At 42.0% G+C, this 23320-nt stretch overlaps 1 protein-coding gene across 26 annotated transcripts in view; it reads left to right on the top strand.

Moving 5' to 3' along the window:
- The first annotated feature begins 2939 nt into the window (after positions 1–2939).
- Positions 2940–23320, top strand: part of mark3a (MAP/microtubule affinity-regulating kinase 3a) — a 38380-nt gene continuing 17999 nt past the window's right edge. For 14 of the 26 annotated variants that reach the window (XR_004612839.1, XM_034577447.1, XM_034577449.1 and 11 more), the window contains exons 1-7: positions 2941–3479; positions 8732–8914; positions 10201–10254; positions 17344–17392; positions 18587–18652; positions 20383–20453; positions 21185–21241. Coding sequence is in view for 25 of the 26 variants with exons in the window: in XM_034577447.1 (XP_034433338.1) it covers positions 3429–3479; positions 8732–8914; positions 10201–10254; positions 17344–17392; positions 18587–18652; positions 20383–20453; positions 21185–21241 (531 nt within the window). In the remaining variant the exon portion in view is untranslated. Of the gene's footprint in view, positions 3480–5927; positions 6069–8731; positions 8915–10200; positions 10255–17343; positions 17393–18586; positions 18653–20382; positions 20454–21184; positions 21242–23320 lie in introns of those variants that run through there. The other 12 variants (XM_034577448.1, XM_034577436.1, XM_034577443.1 and 9 more) reach the window with 5 other exon arrangements.

The raw sequence follows: 23320 nt of genomic DNA, 5'->3' as shown, positions 1-23320 counted from the left end.
TAATTACGTTCATGTAGTTATGAGGCTGAATAAAGGAGAAACATCACATAAGTAGAATGAAACTCAAGTTTATACCTCAGACAATCTTACACATGATCGTCTAGATTGATAGAAATATAAAATACAACAGGAAGTGGTCCAATAACCTAAATGATTCATTTGTACTAAACATTCAAAAGTTATATATATCTATAGATTTTAAGAAATCTGCAAATATAGTTCAGGACCATATTGTACACATGTATATTGGCCCAGTGAATATACCTGAAGTACATATGCACATTGGCCAGATAGGACAAGCTCAAGTACTAGTTTATATCATGAATTGTAAGTAAATAAACAAGACGTTAATATAATAAATACTGCTGTAAACACATTGTAGTCAAATATCCACAACCCCCCAGCGTACACACAACATAAACAAGATATTTACACATTCTGTTATTATATACATTTGTAATATAAGCGAGAAAAAAGATTTTTGTGTATTTTCAGATGTGTGCTACTTTAGTTCTGCACTTGATTATTTCCTTTTTGGATTTATTTGTAAATGTCTTTCATTTTACAAGTGTGTGTCTTCTCTTTTTCCACAGTTCATTAATGCAATACCAGAAGAAGACATATATATTTGTAAATTAGGGCGTGTCTTGGTACGACACTTATAAAAAATACATTATTAAAATGTTTTTATTCGCTCATTAACTGGAAAGTCTGGACCTTAGTACAAGTTTTTTATTTTAATATCACAACACAAAAGGTAACAAGTCCCAGTCAGTATTGCTCTGCTCAATTAAACATAAATAATATTTATGAGATTCATGTAAATATAGAGAAGAGTGGAAAGTTTTTTCCATCATTGTTGATTTTGATTTCTCTTTTATTCTGGTTTGGATGAATTGAACAAATCTGCCTGAATAAAAAAGTTATTTACCAAAGTGAAAAATCTGAATAAATGTCAGTAAAGTGTAAAAGGTCAGGTTTAGAGAACCTGATGTTGGTGTCAGGCTGATTTCCTGTAGTTTCTCTGAGCTGATTTGTTCCTGAGCAGAAAGTTTCCAGTGAAGTTTGTGTGACTCGATGTCAGTTCTGATCCAATGAGACTGAGCTCAGCTGCTTCCTCACTTCCTGACGCGGCCTTCAGGCGCCGTGGGAAATATCCACACCCACGTTCCTGTGCAACACATCTCACAACCTGACCGTGTGCAGAGTTAGACTTTGATGTTTATTACAGTAATCAAGTCGTTTTATTGACCCTTCACAGTCCTCAATTCTTTCTTTTAGCTTTTTTTAATTTGTATTTTTGTGCTTATTTTGATTTATTCATGTAAAATTCCAGATTTAATGTTGTGATGTAATTTGAGTTGAATCAGCTGATGAATCAATGATCCTGTCCCTCGATCAGGGGTCGAGGGTCGAGGGGTGAGAACGATCTTTTGTTTGCTTTGATATGTTTCCTCTTAACACTTAGTTCTGCGTGTTGCTCTTCCATTGACATATTTAGATTCAATCTGAAGACCCACATGTGTTCTCAGGCTTTTCAGTGTCCTGGAGTTGTTTTTATTCATTTTTTATCCTTTTATTTCTATTTCTTCTCATTTCATTTTATTCTTGTACGTCTCTTGATGTTTTTTATGATTCAGCAGATTAGTGGTTCACTCTGGTTGTTTTAAATATTTCTTCTTTCTCAATAAACTCTTGAAGAAGATATGATTTAAACTTTTATTTAACACATATATTTAGAAACTCTGAAAAAACCTTCCTGCTCTCCTGCCTGAGCTGAAAGAGCCGATCCACTTCATCTGCCGCCATAGTTTTGAACCTTGTTTTTTCATGTATCGCTGGTATTACAAACGTATTTTACAAATACTGTATTTTACACATACTCATGTCACAATTTCATTCTCATATGTGCTGAATAACACTGTGTCACCACCACACTTCAACCACAATAGTATATAATGTGAGAAAGGTGTAAGTAGTGTTGCATGTAAAAATATTGAAACAATGAAATTACAGAAACAGATTTAATGTACAAACAAATGGGTTTTGCACCCTTGAAGGAAACTGCACCTTTTACGGCTGCTAAATTGAAACTGAAATTGAAACTAAACTGAATTTGAACTTTTATTAACTTGTTTTAAGTAACGTTTAACTTTTAGTGAATTTGATCAACTAATCAAGGAAAAAAATAAGATTGATTTTGTCGCAACCCTACTTGTCCCATTGTTTGACATTTAAGTTTTATTTAGGACGACGGAATTTTAACTACTAATGAGTTTTAAGTACTAACTAATTTTATCGACTAATCGTGGAACATTTTAATGATAATAAATCTTATCTTCACAACCCTATTCGTCACTTTGTTCCACATTTTACTTCTAAATTTGACCACCACTGAATTTTACAACAGAATTTTAACTTCTAAAGCCTTTTGTTGACTAATTGATAAAAACATACTTTTGTCATAACCCTACATTTCACTTTGTTCCACATTTCCGAACACAATTTCCCGACTACTGAATTTGACGAGAACATTTTGCGACTGCTTAATTTGACCACTAACCTCTAATGAATTTGAATTGATTCATTCATGAAAATTGGAAAATGCATTTTAGTCACAACGATACACGTCCCTTTGTTCCATATTTTACAAATGAATTTGAATTTCTAATGAATCTTGTTGACTAATTGAGAATTATGAATTAATGAATAAAACACCTTAGTCATTACCCTACTTTTCAATACGTTCCACACTTTAGGACTGCTTGATTTTACCAGTAACGTCTAATGTATTTAAACTTGTAGTGGATTGAACTTGTAGTGGATTTTAATCGACTAATCGAGGGGAACAAATGAAAACAACTGCTGGTGGGTGGACGGCTCGTGAGGAGCTGTGATGTCGGAGCCTGGGAGCGGCCCGTGAACGCACCCTAATCCAGCCCCGCCGCGGAGCCGCCATTTTGGTTCCACCTAACTCAGACAGCTTCACTTCGGGCCACCGGAGATGGAAGAAACCGAACCGACGGCGAGTATCTCCGCCGCCGCCACCGTCTGAACCCCGGTAGGAAACACCCAGCGCGGAGCCTCGACGCCATGGCCGCTTTTTAAACTGCTATTTTTGAGGAAGGGGGAAAAAGCCCGGAGCCATTTTTCGGTGGACAGCGCCTGAGCGTCAGTTGAGTTCAGGGACTCGAACCCACCGGACGCACGGACGCTGCCTCGGGTCGGACCCGCTTCATGCTCGCTGCGGACGGACGTCGGGCTGATTTCCTCTCGGTGCCTGCGCTCCAGCACGTCCGCTGCCTCTCCGAACGGCGATCCATGCGGAGGCAGCTCGATCCGAGGGGCGACGCGCAGAATCGGGCTTAGTGGCGAGTGTGTGTGTCGGCGGATTTTTTTGGACGTAAGAACCGGGACCGGAGGAGAAGATGTCCAACAAAACTCCATTACCCACAGTGAACGAGAAGGTGACGGAGACGGTAAGAGCCCGAGTCCGCTGCGACCGGACTCTGCGCCGGACGCGGCGGAGCCACTTTATTCTCGCGTGCTTCCTGTGATTTGTTGCGTTGGATCGTTTCACTTCGAATCCTCCGTCACTGCGTGTTTCTCTTTATTCTGCGTTTTATCGACGAAGTTCTGGGTGCGAGCAGCTGATCGGAACCGGAAGTCTGGACCTTTAGGCCCGAACACAAAGTGAACTACAACACTTTGCTTCATCTGGCAGGCAACAGTGGTCCCTGGCCCCGCTCCCCATTGGCTCGCCCGGCTGTCACTCAAGGGGTTCCACCGCTCAGCTTCCAAATATGGGCTCGTTAGTCCCGCCCCCTCGTGACCAATAGAATCTCAGTCTGAAAAAAAAAAAAAAAAAGGTTTCAATGTAACTGATTAGAGCTTCCGGTCTGGATTTTCAAAATTAAACTTCGCTGACGCACAAACACATTTCATCATTTTAATCTCTAAAAATAGCAGCGTTGTAAAAGAGGGAATCAAAGCGTCTGTGTGATGTTGTTCTAAATCCTTTAAGAGAATAAACAACGCACATTGAAACGGAACTAAAAGTAGAAATGATTTGCAGGGACCATTACATCATATGTCCCTAACATTTAGTATTTTAAATCTGTCTTTTAATGACACATTGAATTGGAATTAATCATGTTCTCCTCTAGAGTCACCCACACCTCTAATGTTACTTCCCACATTCCTTACATTTGAATTTGATAGATAAAATGAACAGTACATTTCAGTAAAACTAAATATAAATGACACTTTAGTCGTGTTATATAACTACCAGAGCTGGAAGTGATAACTTCAGTGATATAGTTCTTCTCTGGCCACATGATCGGAAAAGTAGAAATAATGTACAGGGACAGATGAATCATATGTCCCTAACGGTTAGTATTTTAAATCTGTTTTTAAATAACACATTGAAATGACATTAAAGATGTTTAAATGTTCTCCAATAGAGTCCCCCCCGCCACCTTTTTAATGTTATCTTTCCACATTTCATACAATATTTGAATTGATGCAAAACAAAATGGCAGTGTAGTGAACAGACCCTGTGGTGATGACTTAAATAATGTATTACTTCTCTGGCCACAAAGCCAATAAACATAGCTCTGATGTTCTCAATGAGCTTAAAACACTTAAGTTCATTCATTTATTGTTTGCATCATCTTTATTTTAACCAAGCGTGCCCCAAATCCACGGATTCCAGCTGCTCAGATATCAGTATCACCTATTTTTAGTTTTGGTAGCCCGAATTATTAATAAGTCAAATGTAAAAATAATTGGAAGATGATTAAGCATGAAAATATGTAGTTTTGACCTTTTAAGTTGTCACTTAAAAAATCTTTTCAGTTTATAGTTTTCAATTGTATTTTGTGAAACAAATTGTCCAAATTGCAAAGTTATTTAATTAACAACTATAAAAAAGAGAGGACATTTTTAATGTTACGGTCATTTTAATTCAAACATTTCTGCTCAGTTTTCAGAATTTAAATCGGTAAATACATCTTTCTCACAGTTTTCACTTATTACTCATACAAACCAACTTCCGCCTGTTCCATACGTAAATACATAATGTGAAGGAAAAAGGAAATGTACGAATGTTTTGGTTGTTGGATGATTTTAATGATTAAATGATCATATTGTCAAATAATGAATTAGCTCATAATCGATTCTCTAAGTGTTGTAGCACTTCATGCTCAAATCTTAACTTTGAGCTGCTGCTGAAGTTGCCTTAAGTTTTGTAACAGCTGTGTAGGACATTTTCAGTGCTGTAATTAATACTTTCTAAACCTTCACTCTCCGAATCGCCACGTGCTTCTGTTGAATTCACGTTACTTTACAATTCATATTCCTGCTTATCCACCATAATCTCCCCTTTCTGCTCACATCCTGTTAAACTGCAGCCACGTAACGTGCACATGTGATTTCATCAAAGTCTCATGATTCGTCATGGCAGCAGCAGGGAGTCAGCTGGAGAAGAGACAAAGCACAAGTGGAGCGCTGATGGGATGTGGTGGAACTTTATTCATCCATGTGGTGGAAAATGAGACGTTTCACGAGCTGCAAATGTAAAAAAAACAAACAAACAGTGAAAACAAAGAGTTAAAACAAAGATAAAAAGAACCGTCGGTGAATTTAGATGCAGATTTTCATGAATGAATCGATCCCCGAGTTAAACAAAATGTGAGAAAATCGTGAAAACCCTCAGTTTCTTACTAAGTCCTGAAGTCCAATTGCAAGATAATCCTACACAAAGGCACAGAGGAGCCTTTATGCCTCCAGCCCTTGAGAAAGCAGCTGACTGGAAGCTCTTATTTTGAAAGGATAGAGTCTGGTGTCCGGTTTTGGTGCGTCCGCCTGTAATGGGGCTTGACTGGGATCAGTGCACCCCCCCCCCCCCCTGTCTCCCTCTCTGTCTGTCTGTGGTTACCGGTGCTCTTGAGTTGGGGGAATCTGGTGTTGTGGGAATCTCTATGGGCATCATCATCACCAGCGGGGCAGAATCTTTTTCCTGTTGAAACATGACGGGCGCCCAGGCAGCCAGGAGACACCGCAGCTTTGTGAGTAACCACTGAAAAGGAAAGGATCAAATCAAACTGGCCTTTTTCTTTCTCTCATGCCATGTGGAAAAATGGAAACTTGTTTTTTTTTTTTTTAGAGAAATGTTTTCTCTGTCCTTTCTGTGGAAAAAAAAAAGAAACAAACCCAGCGTCCTGGTCTTCCCACTTTGGTGTTCACCAGTGACCTTATCCCAGTTGATGGTATTTTTATCTCCTCTGCTATCACTGAAGAATCCTAAAATATTCCTTTGGTGACTGAAAGTGTGTCTCTGCTGCTTACAAGAGAGTTTCAAGTGACCTTTTAGTGATTTTATAGTTATTTATACGTCCCCTGATGTCTTTACAGTATCATTATGGACGTTTTTAATGTCTGCAGCGGTAATTAAGTTTACTGTGACCTTGTCTTACCTTCGTACCTGATACTAATGCTATCTGCTGTTATATCTCCATTACTGTCAGTGAGACGTCATATTAGCTGGAGTATCTGCACAATATCTTATAGATTTAATCACGTGTCAACTAGAGATTGTAAAATTGGGTTTATGCTTTGTGGATTGAGAAGGTACAGTAGAGTTATCATGTGGTTTATGTACCGTTAGGGGAGCAAGGAGTTAAAGGGTGACACTCTTATTGTTAATGTTCCCACTTCATCACAGTCCCTTTCACTGTTGTCGGGGTGAATGGGGTCAGTTTGGGTGGGGACGGGAGGGGCAGCGCCGGGCGGAGCAGAGGGCACCACCACTGTTAATGAGACGTCAGCGGAGCAGGCGATCTATCACATTTAGTTTTTTTTAGTTGTTGGGACAGGGTGGGGGGGGGGCTGCTTTTGAACACTATCCCCAAAAAATCAATCCCTCCATTGGTGGTGCCGTCAGAGCTGTACAGACGCAGCCCCGATAAAGACGCGGCCCAGAATGCAACAGGTTGTATGTGTGTTCACGGCCTTTGTGAAATGTCCTGAGGAGTTAAGTTTCGGGCTCATAAGTGTGACGTTGGCTGAGTTAAGATCCCACTTAGACTCACTGAGGCTGACAAAGCTGGTTGGTAAACAGGATTTTCCAGTGTTGTGTGTGTGTGTGTGTGTGTGTGTGTGTGTGTGTGTGTGTGTGTGAGTAGCAGTGTTGGGCCACCTCTGCTGGTATTTGTAATGCACACTGACGTCATGTTGGGCTGCAACTTACATTTTTATTATCAATGAATCTTCAATTAATTTTCTTAATGACTGATAAAGCAGAAGCTGATTTCTTGACATTTCTTGTTTTATACAAACAGAACAAACCCCAAAGTTATTCCGTTGCTGTCGTATGAGACAAAAGAATCATCACAGTAAAAACTCAAGACTGTGATTCCAGAATTAATCATAAAAACAGTGGTGACAAATGAGCTCTAATGTCCTTCAGGGAAAAGGAGGCAGAGCTTCTCACCACAAATGACAGATATTTAATGAGTGTTAATGGTGTTTAAAGTGTCATCTACTAATTACACAGATGATGAGACATTATAAATTAAGATCTGGGTTGTTGACGAGCTTCACATAATAATTTTCCCAGAGTAAATCAGAGCAGTAGAGTCTGTTGCTATGGTTTGACCCTTCACTAACCCTTTTTTAAACTTTTATTAGTTACTGTACATTCTGCAACGCAACCACAGGAAAAACCACTGACAGCCACGTAGTCTTTCATTTTTTAAATCTTTTTAATGCAAGTAAAAATGTATATTTCAGTTTGAACAAAATTTGAAACAGAGTGAAGCGGAAAATACAGAAAATGACAGAAAAATAATTGCAGACAAACATTTAGCTCAGTTTGTGTGCCGACCCTCTGCTGCAGTACGGCAGCTGAAAAGTTGCTTTACACAAGACGAGAAAACGAGGATGACATGAGGCAACCAGAATGGAACTCAGTGGAGCACATACCTCCGCCAAGGCCCCACAGGCTCCTTAAACTCAATCACGCTAAAATGCACAGACTCATAGATAGTAGTCCCCTGAATGTGCCTGATTAGTTTTATCAAGATCCATGAAAATGCTTTTAAAATAAAGGTAAATAAGTTTTTCTGGAAATCTGTTGATCCTGTTCTGTGAAAACACAACTTCCTGAGTCACATTTCTTCAATTTAGTCAATTATTTGAACGTGACTCTCATTAATGTGTTGAAGCCAAGTTTGAACTGTGGATTCTGAAAGTTGAGATCTTATCAAAAGTCAACAGGGATGTTCCTAAACTGTTTCAGAGCCGAGAGAATAAGCAAACTAACCTAATAATCTTTGGATTTAGAACTTTCTATTTGGACATGACGTCACAGAGGATCCTGGGAACTTGTGATGGAAATGTTTCCCCTTATTTTCTGACATTTCAGACATCAAATGATTAGACTGTTAATTTATTATTATCACATTAATGCTGTGGCTGACTCCAATGTCACATATTCCCCTGATGTTGAGGCTCTGATGGTTGAAATCATAAAACTTCCTGTAAACACCGAGTTCCTCGTTCGTCCGCGGCAGGTGGAAGATAAAAGTTACTTTCCTCGCCTGGATGAAGAACTATAAATATCATGAGTGGAGCAGCAGGTCACCACGAGTCACCGTGCATGTGATACACGTACATGTTTCCCAGCATGCACGACCTGCACTTGTCTAAAATAATGCGTCTCTTTCCACAGCACACGTCTCACAGCAATGGGCGGCAGGAGATCAGCACGCGCTCGAGCCGCACCGGCGTGCGAACGCGCAGCTCGGAGGAGCCGCAGCAGCCCCACGTCGGCAACTACCGGCTGCTCAAAACCATCGGCAAGGGCAACTTCGCCAAGGTCAAACTGGCCCGACACATCCTCACCGGCAGAGAGGTGAGACGCTTGGAGATTCTTATAGAATGAAGTCAAGTTTAAGGTGTTCAGCCGACTTTTCACTGGTTCTACAAGAAAATCAGGTTAAATTAGTTTCACAACCGTTAAATATTGATTACATGCTTACATTTACTTCAGAAAACTAACCCTAACTTATTTAAATTTACACTCTGTAAACGATAAAACTAAAACAAGCACGTTTCTTTCTACTTTCTGCTGAGGTGTGCACTCAGCAGCCATTTTATTTAGATGCACATATACAATCCAATCCAAACAAATTACATATCATGTCAAACATGATGACTTCCAAATGGACAGTGATTTAATGATGATTTGTCTTTGCGAACACAAATGACGTTGGAAGTGAGATCCGATCCCAGGTTGTCACAGGAGAAACCTTCAGGAAGCGGATGGATGTTAGTAGCAGGTCTGAACGGGGCCGTAGTGACACCACCTCAGGGTCGTTACGTTAACAGCACTGAAACTGCAGCAGTTTCATTGGGGGATCACAGTGATGGACCCGTGTTCAGCTTTTAAAAACGAAGCTCAGATCAACTCCCAGAGCTGGAAATTAAACATCAATGCTTCTTTTGTGGCGAACAAAATGTGTCGGCAGTGCATCATATCAAAAACATTTCTAATGTCGTTTGCTTGTTCCGTGATCAGACGCTTCCTAATCTAATTCAGAAGTTTGCCATTTTTAGACCGTTCTATCAAGGCTGCAGTTTTAGCATTCTTCTTCTGTAAGACTTGTCACATTTAACAACTTTGACGTGTTAAAGGAAAGGAAGAATTGTTAAAGCTTAGTGTTCGGCAGTAGAATGAGTAAAATATTAAAACAAACACCCTCCGTATACATTACCAGACTCGTGGCTCTTCAGGGTGAGCCGCTGCCGAGCATTTGATCCGTTTATAATTGATGAACAGAAAGAGTTCTTCTGAACGCAGCGTTCGACTCTTAACGGGGCAGCGCCGCTCTTTTCCCCTCGATTCCCTCTTGATTCTGCCGTTAATTATTCCTCAGCTGCCGTTGGCCTGACTTCATCTGGAGGAGGAGGTTGAAACCGTCTCCGATTGTCTCTAAAAGATATAAATTGAGATGTATCCAGTTTGTTTAGTTTGAAAACAATATATTTTGGGTTCTGCCTCGGCTCCTTAATGTCCGTTTCCGTTCCTGAGCTGTTTGATGTCAGTTCCACTTCTTCTTCTTCTTCTTCTTCTTCTTCTTCTTCTTCTTCTTCTCTGTCTATTTAGCTCCATTTCAATGCTGTTTTTTCTCTCCACAGGTGGCAATTAAGATAATAGACAAGACGCAGCTGAACCCAAACAGCCTTCAGAAGGTAATTTACCCCCCCCTTCTCTCTCTTGGTTTATTCTCTCACGCTGTGGCAGAATTCGTTTACTAATTCATGACGCACGACAGATTGAGTATTAATTGTGTAAATGGGAAGCAGGGCATGCTGGGATGGAGTGTGTGTTCTCCATATAGCTTCCCGGTGTGAATTAAGAGCTTTTATTATTTCAGTGCGATGCTTTTGCAGTGGAGGAGATGATTCACACTGTCCCACTTACACGATGCTTCTGGACTGTGAATCTCCTGCAAGGAGATTGTGTCCGTGTTCAGTCTTTTCTCTTCAAGCCAGTTTAGGAAAAGAAGAGCAAACTCGGGGGTTTTAGCCAATTTAAAAAAGAAGGTTTTTTTAAGGTTTAGATTTGTCCCCAGGGAGGTTTTTCTGCTGGAAGTGGTAATTAATGTTGTTTCTGTGAACATCTGTTTTCTGTCTTCAAGAGAAACTGAATGGGATGTGTATTTCTTTCTTCTTCTTCTTCTTCTCCATCTACCTTTTCCCAGTTCCCGCTGTTCGGTTGTCATGCAACTGGGAGGGACAGTTTCCCTGTTAAATCACCCAAAATCAGGAAGCAGGGTTTTCTTTTAAGATGCAAATTTCTCAGGCGGCCCGAGTGTGAATGTTGCCTCTGCGTCCCAGTTTCACTTTCCAGTTTGAAGTCAGACTTGAGAATGAGCTGGGCCCATAAGGCCTTTCTTTTAATGTGTACACTCATTAGCAAGGGAGATGTGTGTGTCTGTGTGTGTGTGTGTGTGTTTGGTTGTTTTGATCTGTGCCGCTGTGCATTTTGGCTCCGTCTCTCGGCGTGGAAGTCATTTCAGGGAAGTCAGGGTGATATCGACTTGGCTGCCGCAGCTCCGGAGGCTTTTTCTGCTTGTCAGATAGATAAGAGCGGACGGGGCAGAGCTCGGCGGCGGCGGCGGCTGGTGGTGTGAGGGTGATGGCGTTGGGTGTTGATGTTCAGCTGGCCCCCGCCGCCCGGCTCCTCGCTCCCTCGGCCCTCCCAGCGGTCGGCTAGTGGTTTTCCATCAGTTTTTCCAAAGCTCCATTGATTCTGGCCTTTGTATCTCAGAGGCCCGGGCCCTTTGGCATTGACTGTGACACTACACGGACAAAAAACACTGAGTCATGACAGCGCCGTTCACGCAAACACAAAGCGTGAGGCTTTTGTCGGCGGTGCTTGTTGTTTTTAGGTTGGTGCTTTGTTAAAGTCAAGGAGAACAAAATGTCTTTATCCGTCGTGTTATTTTTCCTGCCGTTCCACCAGGAATACAGATTTCCTTTGATGGTTATTTTGAGGAATTGGAACAGGCTTGAAAAAAAGAAACTACAATACTTCTTAGTACTTTTTCCATGATTGACACATGAAATGTTCACGTTCCTGTCACGTGTTTCTATTTAAAGGCCGGTTTCCGTTTTCTCTTTTTCTTTCTCGGTGGCCGAGACGGAGACGGAGAATTGAAGGAAATCCTGAACATGGATTTGATTTGTGTTTTTTTTTTTTTTTTTTTTCACGGGCATCCAGCCTGGGTCCTAATCTTGCAAGGTTCATTTCTACAAGGTCACTCGTGTTAAAGGAATACTTTGACTTGTTTTTAGAAATGTGCTTATTTGCTTTTTGTGCTGAGTTTGATGAGAAAATCAATATCACTCTGATGTCATCATGGTCAATGTGAAGCTAAGGCCAGCAGCCAGTTAGCTTAGCTTAGCATAAGGCCTGGAAACAGAGGAAAGGCTCATTTGACTCGTTCTCATGGTGACACAGCTTAAGAAAGTTCTCTGGTCCTGATAACAAGTATCACACGACTCCCCTCAAGACCAAAGCATCTTGTTGTACAGATTAAATAACTTGACATGTGGTTCTGGGTGTTCCAAACCTGAACTTGACTTGCATAAAATGATTTTCAAAGAAATAATTTCTTATCTGAGGGCGTCCTGAACATGACCTGACCTGAATAGAAGGAGGAGGAGGAGGAGCATGATGATGATAATATTAATAATATCCTAAGAACCACAACAAAATCCCAGAAAGTAAAACTCTTACCTCTGCCAACGCCCAACAGACCCCTCGCAGATATCAATCCCCTAAATATATCAGATTTTTTATTTTTCATCAAGCTCCACAAATTATTCCCAGGTAATAATATTTGCTTATAACTGTTGTGCACAGCTGTACAACAGAGGAGCCCCGTGAGAAACCAAATGCACAGTGTTGCTGGGGAAGTTAGAAAATACTGTGGCCGTGTTGTTCTGGTCTTTTCTTGGGATATGGAGTCAAAAGGATGAATAGAAAATAGCAAACGTCTCCTTTTAAAAACATTTATGCTCGTGCTATTTTAAGACCTTGGTTGATTTGTGTCGACTGAACATCGCCGGCTCACGATTTGTCCGTTGGATGTTGTGTTTAGGTTCCGATGAGTTTTAAAGGATTGGGTCTGGTGTTTACTTTTTAGATTTGTCTCTGCCTCCTGAGTTTGCTGTGTAGAAGCAGCCAACCTGCACCGGAGCCGGCACCGCTGTGTCCTGACCTGTTATGTAACAGGAGGAATTGGCGAGAGGCTGATAGCGGGGGATATCGTCTCTGAAGCCTAAATGTTTATTTTCAGCCTCTGTTCTTAATAGTTCGGAGGAGCTGAGTCGACGCTCACATCTGTCACCGGCTCCTGGAGAACCGCTCTGCTCCTCCTGCTCTGCTCCTCCTGCTCTGCTCCTCCTGCTCTGTCCTCATTCAGCCTGCGGAGGCTCCTTGTGGTCGTCCAGGTCGAGGGTCACAGAGGGAGTGTGACACCGGGAGTTCTTGATTAAATGTAAACACCGATCAGACGGTTGAACCTCTGTTCCCTGCGCGGAGGTTTTTCTCTTCATTAAGTGCTTGAGGAGCAGTTACTAAAGCCTTTGACGTCATTTATAGGACGAGGGTTTATCACCGGGTAATAAACTCGCAACAACAACCGGTGTTTGCGATTACACCGGATATTTTACAATATAAAAAACACGTGTGCTTAGTATCTGCAGAGATCAAACTTTGATGCTTAATGTTAGATTTCGCTGCAGGCGTCGTCACGTCTGTGGTTGAAGATGTGTTCAGTGTTTCCCGTTTATTACCCAGAATGTGGCAGCTGCCTCCTCCTAATGCCTCCTGCTACAGCTTCACATCGAGACAGGCCGGCACAGACGTATCAATGTCTGTGTTTAAGTCAACATGTACTTTTTTTATTTAACAGGTTTGAGTAAAAACATCAATCAGTTGTCAAAATTATCTGTTGACAACTTAATCAACAACGGTCACGTTTTTATTTTGAACTTTTGTTTTGTTCTCTTTCCATTCTCTTTCTAAATCTGTCTTTGATTGAACTTCTCATGACTCAGACACAAAACTACTAAACTGCCAAAAAGTTTGTGTAGAAGTTTGGTTCTTTTCTTTCCACCTGCAGCGTCTAATCATTCCCCCCCCCCCCCCCCCCCAGTTTCTTTAAAGTGCCCAAACCTTGTTGTGATTGGAGCAGTAAATTTGAACCACAGATTTCATTCCCTCTGGTTGAACTGTTCAGATGAGAACAATAACATTTAGGCTTTAGAGAGAACATGGAACTTGCTTTGAAAGTTGTGCTGAGGGTGAAACTGCAGCCTGGTTATTTTTTCTCTAAACTGAAATAACCTCTGGGGCCGTCCAGAGACCCAGCGCTCCTCGCCGATGTTGCAGGGGCCGTAATCTGATTTGTTGTGACTCAACTCGAAGCCTCCAACCTGGTGGGATGAAACCAAAAAAACATCAAGTAAATGATCCAGCGTGGAGCCCACGGGATTCTGTTTACAAGCCTCGCATCACTGCTAATTTAGGTCACGTTAACCTAAACAGGAACTCTCAGCAGGGGAGAGTTTTCCTCGAAGACGTGGACTCCCAGAAACCCAACTGTAGGTGTGACCTCACCCTCAAACCTGTGTGTCACTCGGCCTGAAGGTGCCGTGGTATTGATCACAGGACGGGTTGCGTAATCGGTGACAGCTGTGCATCATCGCACTGGTATGACTGGATCACCAGCAGGTTTCTGTCCTCGACCTAATGGTTGTATTATGTAGTGAATCATCTCTCTCTCTCTCGCTGTTGCCTTTTCCCCACTAATTCTGTTTACTGCACAACATACCTGACAAAGTATTCCCATATACTTGTTTGTGTTGGAAAGCTCGTATCTGCTATGTAGGCCAGAACACGCTGGGCCAAAAAAAAAACCAGAGGCGGTGGTTGAGTTTTTGAGAAGAGAGACGTTCGTGTGCTCGTCTCTGACCGACAGACGGACGATCCGCATCTGATTTGTCCTGCGGCTCAGCTGTCGCGTCTCTGTGGGCTGGACAGTTTGTGTCTTTGAGCAGCAGTGACGGTGTTTTCCTGTGTCCACACGGGAACCCAGCTCCGATCTACCCCACTGTACTCTGCCAGTTCAGGAGAGGAGTTTCAGGATAATGATGGACGGAGGCGTATCACAGGCAAGAGAGCAGGAGACCTCAGGCTCACTCCTCCTCCTCCTCCTCCTCTTCCTCCTTGTTAGCAGCCAGACTCGTCCTGGCTCAGTTTGTTAACATGGCTTCCAACCCGGTCGACTCCATCCCCAAGGCCTCGCTGACCTGAGTTCATAATTAACCCTTCAGTCGTCTCTGAAACTGGAATTAAATTAGATTTATTATCTCATTATCAACCGACAGCCGGCGTCCTTCTGAGAATTTGATTGTTTAAGCTACGAATGTGGAATCATGTGATTTCCAGTGATACGGACGGAGGTATTTTTGTGTTTAGGCCGGTTTCTAGACGTGCACAGAAAGATGTAAGGATACGACGCATAGAAAACCTCCTGTTATCAGAAATAATAACATCATTTATATAAAACGTGTCTGTTCTGTTCCTGACTGATTTCACTGCATTTCCCAGAACTATTTTAAAAGCCGTCAGAAAATGGTCTGAACTTTAGCTCGTGACATTTGGTCTGTGTTGTTTTTAGAAAGTAACTGTGACAACACCAAGCTCATCCAGAAGCGTGTGAGACTGTTGGGATGAAACGTCTGCACCACTGAGGACACTGAGGACACGTTACACAGGTTCGAGACCCGGTCCAGAGGGAGGGAGGGTCACTGTGGACCTAACGTGCGTCTCCCCTCTGCTGAGTGGAGATGTGTAACCGTGTGTTGCTGCAGCTCAGCCAGCAGCACCAACACTGGATGTGGAAACATCACCTGCTGCTTGTCACCATCTGTTTGGCCCTCAGGCCGACAGCGGGACAGGAGCATCGATCAGGGCGTCGCAGTGGATCGACTGGTCTGAGGGGCCGCGGGTTCGATTCTGTCATCAAACCTTTGTTTACTGTCGCTCAGGTTCACTTAACTGGCGTTGTTTGTTTCAAGACGTTAAAGGTCACAGATAAATTTACAACAAGAGGATTTTATGATTCAGATCAAACAAAAATATAATTTTTAATTCAGTGATTCATTCAACAGAAAAATAAGATGATTTGCTTGATTTTCTATTTTACACCATTACTATTGTTAATAAATAGAATTTGTTTGACAGATGATTTAGAATTAGCGTCTTTCAACAATGTTTTCTTCATAGACAAAAGATTGTATATTATCAAAAACTGTAGATTCATTGACGGTGTATTTAAGAAGTTTGGTATCAGATGATCAAATGAAGGTTTTTCTTCAGATGTTTCAGCCTCATGATTTGATCATATCATGATGATTTTTATTTGTACATTATTCAAAATAACTGTTCTTTGTTTAACAAGGATTTTAAAATATGTTTTTAAAAGCAAACTAGTAATTATAAGACATGATTTTAGACTGATGATCTGGAAACAGTGGAAAAAGCCTCGGCTGCAGGTTGGTGTCTTCTGGCAGCCCAGCCCCACGATTTGTTCCTCAGCCCTCTAACCAGAGCACTGACTGCTCCCGCCTCATGAAGTATTGATGCCTTTTTATATTTTCATGGAAGGGAAGAGGCTGAGGTGTAGTTAACAGCGGATCAATAATGAATGGCACTCAGATCTCTCTATGCCTCGTACAGCGCAAGACTAAAAAGCATTTTTGGCCGTTACAAATCTGCTTGTCTGGTCACTCTGACCGCTGATGGGGAGCCGAGCGTGTGGCGACAGAGTGTGTTATTATTAGTGTGAGGTGGGAAGATGTGACGCTGCATGTTTAACTTCATTCACATCCTCCTCTCCATCCTGTGGGGGTGGGGGGGGGGGGAGTCGGTGGTTGTACGAGCATCTCTCAGGCTGGTTTAAACCGTCGCTTTGCTTCGGGGACTCCTGTCGTCGCGATGATGTTGCAGCGGCACAAAATGATCACATTTTCTTGATAAATGTTTTGACATTGGCGAGCACAAGGACCAGTGTTTGGCTCTGTGACCACATGACCCTGTTGTCTAAGAATAGGAGTGGGGAAACCTGATCATGTGTCTCATCGTCTTTAAGATACGAGAGCGGGACAGAAGAATCTGGCTTTAACAATTTAATTTGGACTTGAACTATCGCCTAAAACTGTCATTATTGATTCATCTGCTAATTACGTTCTTTTGTTTCTTAAATTATATTCAAATGCATCTTACAAGTATTGTAAGAAACCTTATTCATACTGTAGCTGAATTAATTCAAGATATTTGTCTAATAATCCGTTTCCCCATTGTTCTTCTGGTTTATTAGAGAAAAACGACAGGTTGACAATGAGTCTAAAAATGGATTTTGTCTGCGGAGTTCGAGCTCTTTGTTTGGAAGTTACATCATGAGGTCGACAGACAGCACACATCTATATTTAAAAACCTTAGACCTTTGTGACACACGCCTTGTTGGTCAGATTGATCCGTCTTTAAATGATCTTTGTTTTAATCTTGAACAGTTAAATAATGTGGCTTTATCTCTCGGTATGTGTGTCACTGTTTTCTCTGTCCTGAGGTTTTGTTTTTTGTTTCATACGTTTACACCGAATCTAAATATTCCTGTTATCTATGTTGAAATGTTTCTTAGTTGTTGACTCTTGAAACCTGCAGAGTGAATTATAAAAATCTATTTTCTCTGTTTTCCGTTTCAGCTCTTCAGAGAAGTTAGAATAATGAAGATCTTGAATCATCCGAATATAGGTGAGTGCATCTTGAAACACAAACAAACGTCCACTCACACAAGTTGTAAAACTTTTCACAGGTTGTAACGAGAGTTCAGTTTCTGTTTGACACGCACGGCTCTGACCTTTGACCTTTCTGTCTCTGGACGGTCACATGAAACCACAGGGTCATCTGCACATTTAAAGCACCACTGTGCTGCTGATCTGTCGCTGAAACACGCTCCACGTTTCCTTTAATGCATCTGGCCTTGAATTAATAATAAAATAGAATGTCCTGGATTATTTATTACTTTATAAATAATTTGTACGGCAAATGGTTTGGTCCGAACGAGACAAACCAGAGCACATTTTAAAACCACATTTAAATCCTCTTGGTCCAGATTTTTATTTGGACACGCGCACACACACACACACACACGCACACGCACGCACACATAGAAACACGCACGCACACATAGAAACACACACGCACACATAGAAACACACACGCACACACAGAAAGCAGTTCCTTAAATATGTTTTTTAGTTTTCATAAACAAGACATGAATTATTCTCGAGGAAATTGGGGACAATGTCAAAAACACATCTTATCTAACAATGTTGAAGGAGGGGGGGGGGGGGAACCAACAGATCAGTGAAAACCTCTTTGTTGGAGGTAAAGAATCCAAATAACATAAACTCCATGAAGGGAGGGAAATTGTTTTATTAGACAACATAGGTTTTCTCCTGGTTACCCAGTAAGTAAAGCACATACAGAACCGGTCTGGATTCCTCCCTAATTACTGTTAATTTCCGTGTTATGTTTCCTCTTGTATAAATGCGAGTACAATTACCAGGAGGATGTTACGCTCTTCTCAGCTCACACACACACTCACATACTCCGTCTTTGTCTTCCTTCCCACCTTGTCTATATTTAGCAGTGCAGCCCTCAGCCGATCATCACACAATCTTTTATATCTCGGAGCTGTACACACTGCAGTGAAAACATCGTTTTGGACTGTACAGTAAATATTGAATGCTGCTCGGCTCGGGTGCTCACGACATCCGCACCGGTCCACGTGACTTTCCCCCTCTGATTCTCTGGGCGTCTGTTTGGAAACTGGGTTTTTGAGTTCGTGCTCGTGAATTCATTACTGCCTCTGTCTGAATCGCTGCCATCTTTAGACATAATTGAGTTTATGATTCCCCCTCTGTCTGTTTGTCCCTCTTACAGTCAAGCTTTTTGAAGTGATTGAGACGGAGAGGACGCTCTACCTGGTGATGGAATATGCCAGCGGAGGTGAGACGGAAACAAGACTCGCATTTATTTGGTGTGAAACTGAAAAAAACAACATGACTGTAAATGAAACTGTGAATCACGAATCAACAGATAAAACAGATCAACGGCTGCTGTAGAGATGTGAACAGATATAATCGGTAGAAGTCTGCTCAGTACATTCTGCTCCCAGGGTCCAGGTATAATTTATTAACACCAAATGTGATAAATGTGTGTGTTAATAATTTAGAGATGTAGGGAGCAGTGTGTACTCTGCAGATTCTACTTCTTTCTAAAAGGTACAATGCACAAGAATCTGAGTTTATCTGACTCTGAAGTTTTTTATTTAAGGAAATAGAAATAAATACATTAAAATGCACTTTGGATGCAGAAAAGAAAGAAATGCAGTTGAGTCCTTAGGTTGAACATGAAATCAGCATATTCAGTAAAGCGTAACGTTTAATTATATGGGTCCTTTATTTCATGATAACTCTATAAAGTTTCCTGAAAATAATCATAATCAAAATCAAACAAACACAAAGTAAACATCAAAACGTGTCCTAATAACGTCTGATTAGTGTTGGTGTTTATTGTTAACGTGTAAAGTGAGCGCAGGTCAGCGGGGGAGTGAGGAGGTGCAAGGATACCGGGTCTGTAGTGTGTGTCTGCCGTGACCCTGAAGCAGACGGTCATATGTCGTCGGCTTCTTATTTAATGCAGTGTCACACATACACAGAACCTAAAAAGGCATTGATTTCCTGGAAAGGTCCAATTGTGAGCCAAGAGGAGACCAACAATTTTGAGGAGGATGAGGAAGAAATGACGTTAGCACTGAGATGGGAACGCTGATCATAGGCCAATTACATTAGATTCTAAAGGTTCAGTTTGTGGGATTTAGTCACATCTAGTGGTGATGGTGCAGATTGCATCTGAATACTGTCTCATGCACATCAGGTTTCCAATCAGCTTTTTAGAGTATCGCTGTAACATGTGACCTTGTATTTAAATGATTCCAATTCAAGTCTGACTGAGACTCGAAGTATCTTCTACTTTCCGTCGTGGAACAACCTCCTCCTTCCTGGTTTTGATCCCTGCTCTCCTCTCCATGCTCAGCACACAGAGTGCTCCTGCAGCTCCGACATGTAACGTGTTGTCAGGCACATTCTGTCTTCAGCGGTTGAGTCAGAGACCGGTGATGAATTGTTGCTCCTCTGAAGCCGTGAAGTACAGAACCGCTCACTCCGAGCGCCTCTGCAGGTCAGCACCGGGAGAGTGGGAGGGTTTCGAGGATTCAGGGAAAGTGGGGGAGGCGTCTTTGTGGTATTATTTTTGCGTGTTATTTTTTTTAGCTTCAATATGGATGCACGTACACACACACGCACAAGCCACTCGAGTTCAATTAGCACATGAGTAAGCGCGGTCACGTTTTGCCTGGAAGTGTTGAAGTGTGGGCCGCGGAGAGGGGCTGCTGCTGCTGGAGCACACGGCAGCAGCAGCTTTGTGCCTCCAGGAGCGGCTCCGTGGGGAAGATGCAGCGCCGCACTCGCCTCAGCGTGGTCAACAAACCCCCTGGAACCATGCACATGGGTGATGGTGCAGCTGCGTTGAAAAACTGAAGTTATTTCTGTCTGCTTGTGACGGACGTTTTGTTTCTCTCTGTGCCTCACTTCTCTGACTTCTCACTCGTAGTCTTCCTCACTCTCCAACCACCTGAGTCGTCGTCTCACTCGCTCTCTTCTCTCTCTCTCTTGCAGGAGAGGTGTTCGACTACCTGGTTGCACACGGACGAATGAAGGAAAAAGAGGCCAGGGCTAAATTTAGACAGGTACCCAGCTTTCTTCGCCTGCAGTGTTCTGGTTTCACACCTCTGCTCCCGGCTCAGCCGCACACGGGCCGCCCCGTCCTCCGTCCTCACACAGACGCTGCTGTGGCAGAGACAAGACGGATGAGAGACGTCTCTGCATGACTTTCACACACAGTCCAAAGTCACTGACTCATGTTAGAAGGAGCCAAAGAAACTGAGATTCTAAATTAGTTCATCAAGAATTCTCCTGGAACGTTTTCCCACCGTACACTGTATATAAAGATGGACGCTGTGAAGCGAAGCCAGAACTTCTCGATCGCCCCCTGGTGGCTGGCTGCAGTGCAGGTCATGAACCCCGCGTCCTCCATGTCAGCAGAAGTCCCATCTGCTGACATGGAGGATGCATGGTGACGGTTTTAAGTTTGAACCTGTGATTGTGTTTCTACATCAAACACCTCGTCCAGATTCATTTGAACACAATATGCAAAACGAGGATTAATGTAAATTTAGGAACCACATATGCACCAATGTTGAATATGCAGCTTTTCTATACCACTGTTAAAATGTTTAACCACTCTGTTTAGAGAAGCTCTGCACAAAGGAAACCGTTCTCTCAACGTCTCAACGTCCTGAACGCCACCTGCGTTGCTTCTCGTCGACCTCATATCCTCCTCTACCACATCCTCCATCACTGTTTGAGAACACAGCAGCAGCCGTTGAACTGAACTCTGCTGACCTCTTCTCTTGTGCAGATCGTATCGGCGGTGCAGTACTGCCACCAGAAGCACATTGTTCACAGAGACCTCAAGGTGAGTTCAGGGAAAAACATCCTGGTTTGAACTCTCGTCATTAGCAGATTATCTCTGATCTTTTGCTTTAATGCAGCTGCATGGTGGGACGTTAGAAAGAATAAAGTCTGTTTCTCATCATTTTAGAAATCATCAGTTTTTCTTTGGGATTCAGGTCTTTTGAGAACGGTGACAGTTTAAAAATGCAAACAAGAAAAAAAGTAGTTTAGTATCAATAATGTGCAGAAGTATGAAATGATGGAACAGTTTATAAATCTATCAAGAAGCATAAATGAAAACACAAATCCAGATTAAAAACTAAAATATCATCTGAAATGACTTATTTAGTGATAATTAGAACAGATTTGGGGCAATTGACCGTTTATATAGTTTATATATCACATTTTCTATTTCATCTTAACTGACCAAACGCATCCAGTTCAACAGGATTAGTTATTAAACTGGCAACATGTTCACCAATGCTGTTCTGTCATATATAAGATGCTTTAAACATGACTTATTGATTATATCCGAGTATTTGCTGCCTGATGTTTCCAGGCTGCAGGAGCTTCATATATTCATTTTCATTATAGAACTAAAATCCACATTTAGTCTGCGTATTAGTACTAAAATCAGCAGTGTCTCCACCTTTTTGAGGCTAATTTCCTCTGACTCATATTGGATAGAAAGGTCACGGTGCAGAGAGCTGACGTCAGTGTTATGTGTTTTATTACTCATCTTAACTCCCAGATTCCCACTGGCGACTTTAACACGGCGCGTTTGATTCCAAAACACTGCATATGCTGCTAATGAGTCCCCGCTTTGCCGTTTTCCAACTTTGTCCGAAGCCGTACAACCACCTTGACATTATGCCACAGTGAGCGGGGGGGGGGGGGGGGCGGGCGTCTGCAAACATACAAGCAGTCAGAACCAGCTCACATGTTCGAGTGTAAATGAACCTCCTCCGTTTCACAGCCGTGACGCACTTTTCCTCTCCAGGTATAAATATTGATGCTTCTGTATTTTTATCTCGGCGTCACTTGACGAAGAGGAGCCCGTGTTTCCGCTCTGCCTCTGTACGTCGACACTGTGTCCTCTGTGGAGCTTCATGAATGCTCCATGAGGAGGGGGACACGAGGAGCGGCCTCTCCTCCCTGCGCCTCCTTCGTATGCAAAATATAACACGTGTCCGTGTCCACAACCACCGAACACACTCGACTTTAAGCCTCTTTTTGCGACGCGTATGAGAAGAGGCGTTATTCAGTTTTTTGGTCTCCTTAGAATCCAGCCAAGTCGTGATGAGTGTTTACCCCTCGTGCAGCGGAAGCCTCTCAGCATCGATCCTCCGGCTCCGTGGACTTTTCTGCTCGTTTTGTCTCCGCTCCCTAATTAGTCTTTCGCCCACAGCTGCGAGGGAGCAGATGTTTGTGTTGAAGTCTTCGCCAAATTTTTTTAAGAGTTTCATTCACATAGGAGACGTTTACAGTTTTATTAGATCAGCTCCAACCAAACTGAACTGAAGTGAAAGTGATCTCCCAATGTGAGGATTCACTGCTTCTCTGTTTAATTATTATTTTATATAAATGATCTGTAGGTTTCTGACAGTTTGTATAAGGAACAAGTGATTTGATCAATTTTAGTCTCTTGACCAAATGTGTTGGGCATTTTTTTATATATTAAACAATTAAAGGAATAGTTTATAATTTTGAGGAAATATCTTTCTTACCATGAGCAAGACAACTTGATCAATAACTTTACACATGTCGGTGGCATAAGACGAATTTTATCCATTTAAAAAAAGCAGTATCTGGTTTCGTTTTGAGTTTCACACAGGAAACAACTGTACAGCCAAGAATATAATGAATTTCACTTTTCTATGAAGGTCGTGAGTTTTAATCTGTTTAATTTAAATCCACAGTAAAGCCATAATAAGACACGTTTTTTACTTGAAGCCTTTTTAATATCTTTTGTCACTAATTAATTCAGTTCATTGTTATCAAAATCACCGTGAACCCTGCTAATCGGCAGTTTGAGTTGCTGCTGAAACTGAATTAATCACATTCAAAAGTCAAGAAGACGGTTTCAAAGTCCTTCAGACCA

The sequence above is a fragment of the Hippoglossus hippoglossus genome, chromosome 22 (assembly GCF_009819705.1).
Source record: "Hippoglossus hippoglossus isolate fHipHip1 chromosome 22, fHipHip1.pri, whole genome shotgun sequence".
Lineage (NCBI taxonomy): Eukaryota > Metazoa > Chordata > Actinopteri > Pleuronectiformes > Pleuronectidae > Hippoglossus > Hippoglossus hippoglossus.
The sequence above is the reverse complement of the archived record's forward strand: the minus strand, read 5'-3'. Positions and strand labels throughout refer to the sequence as shown.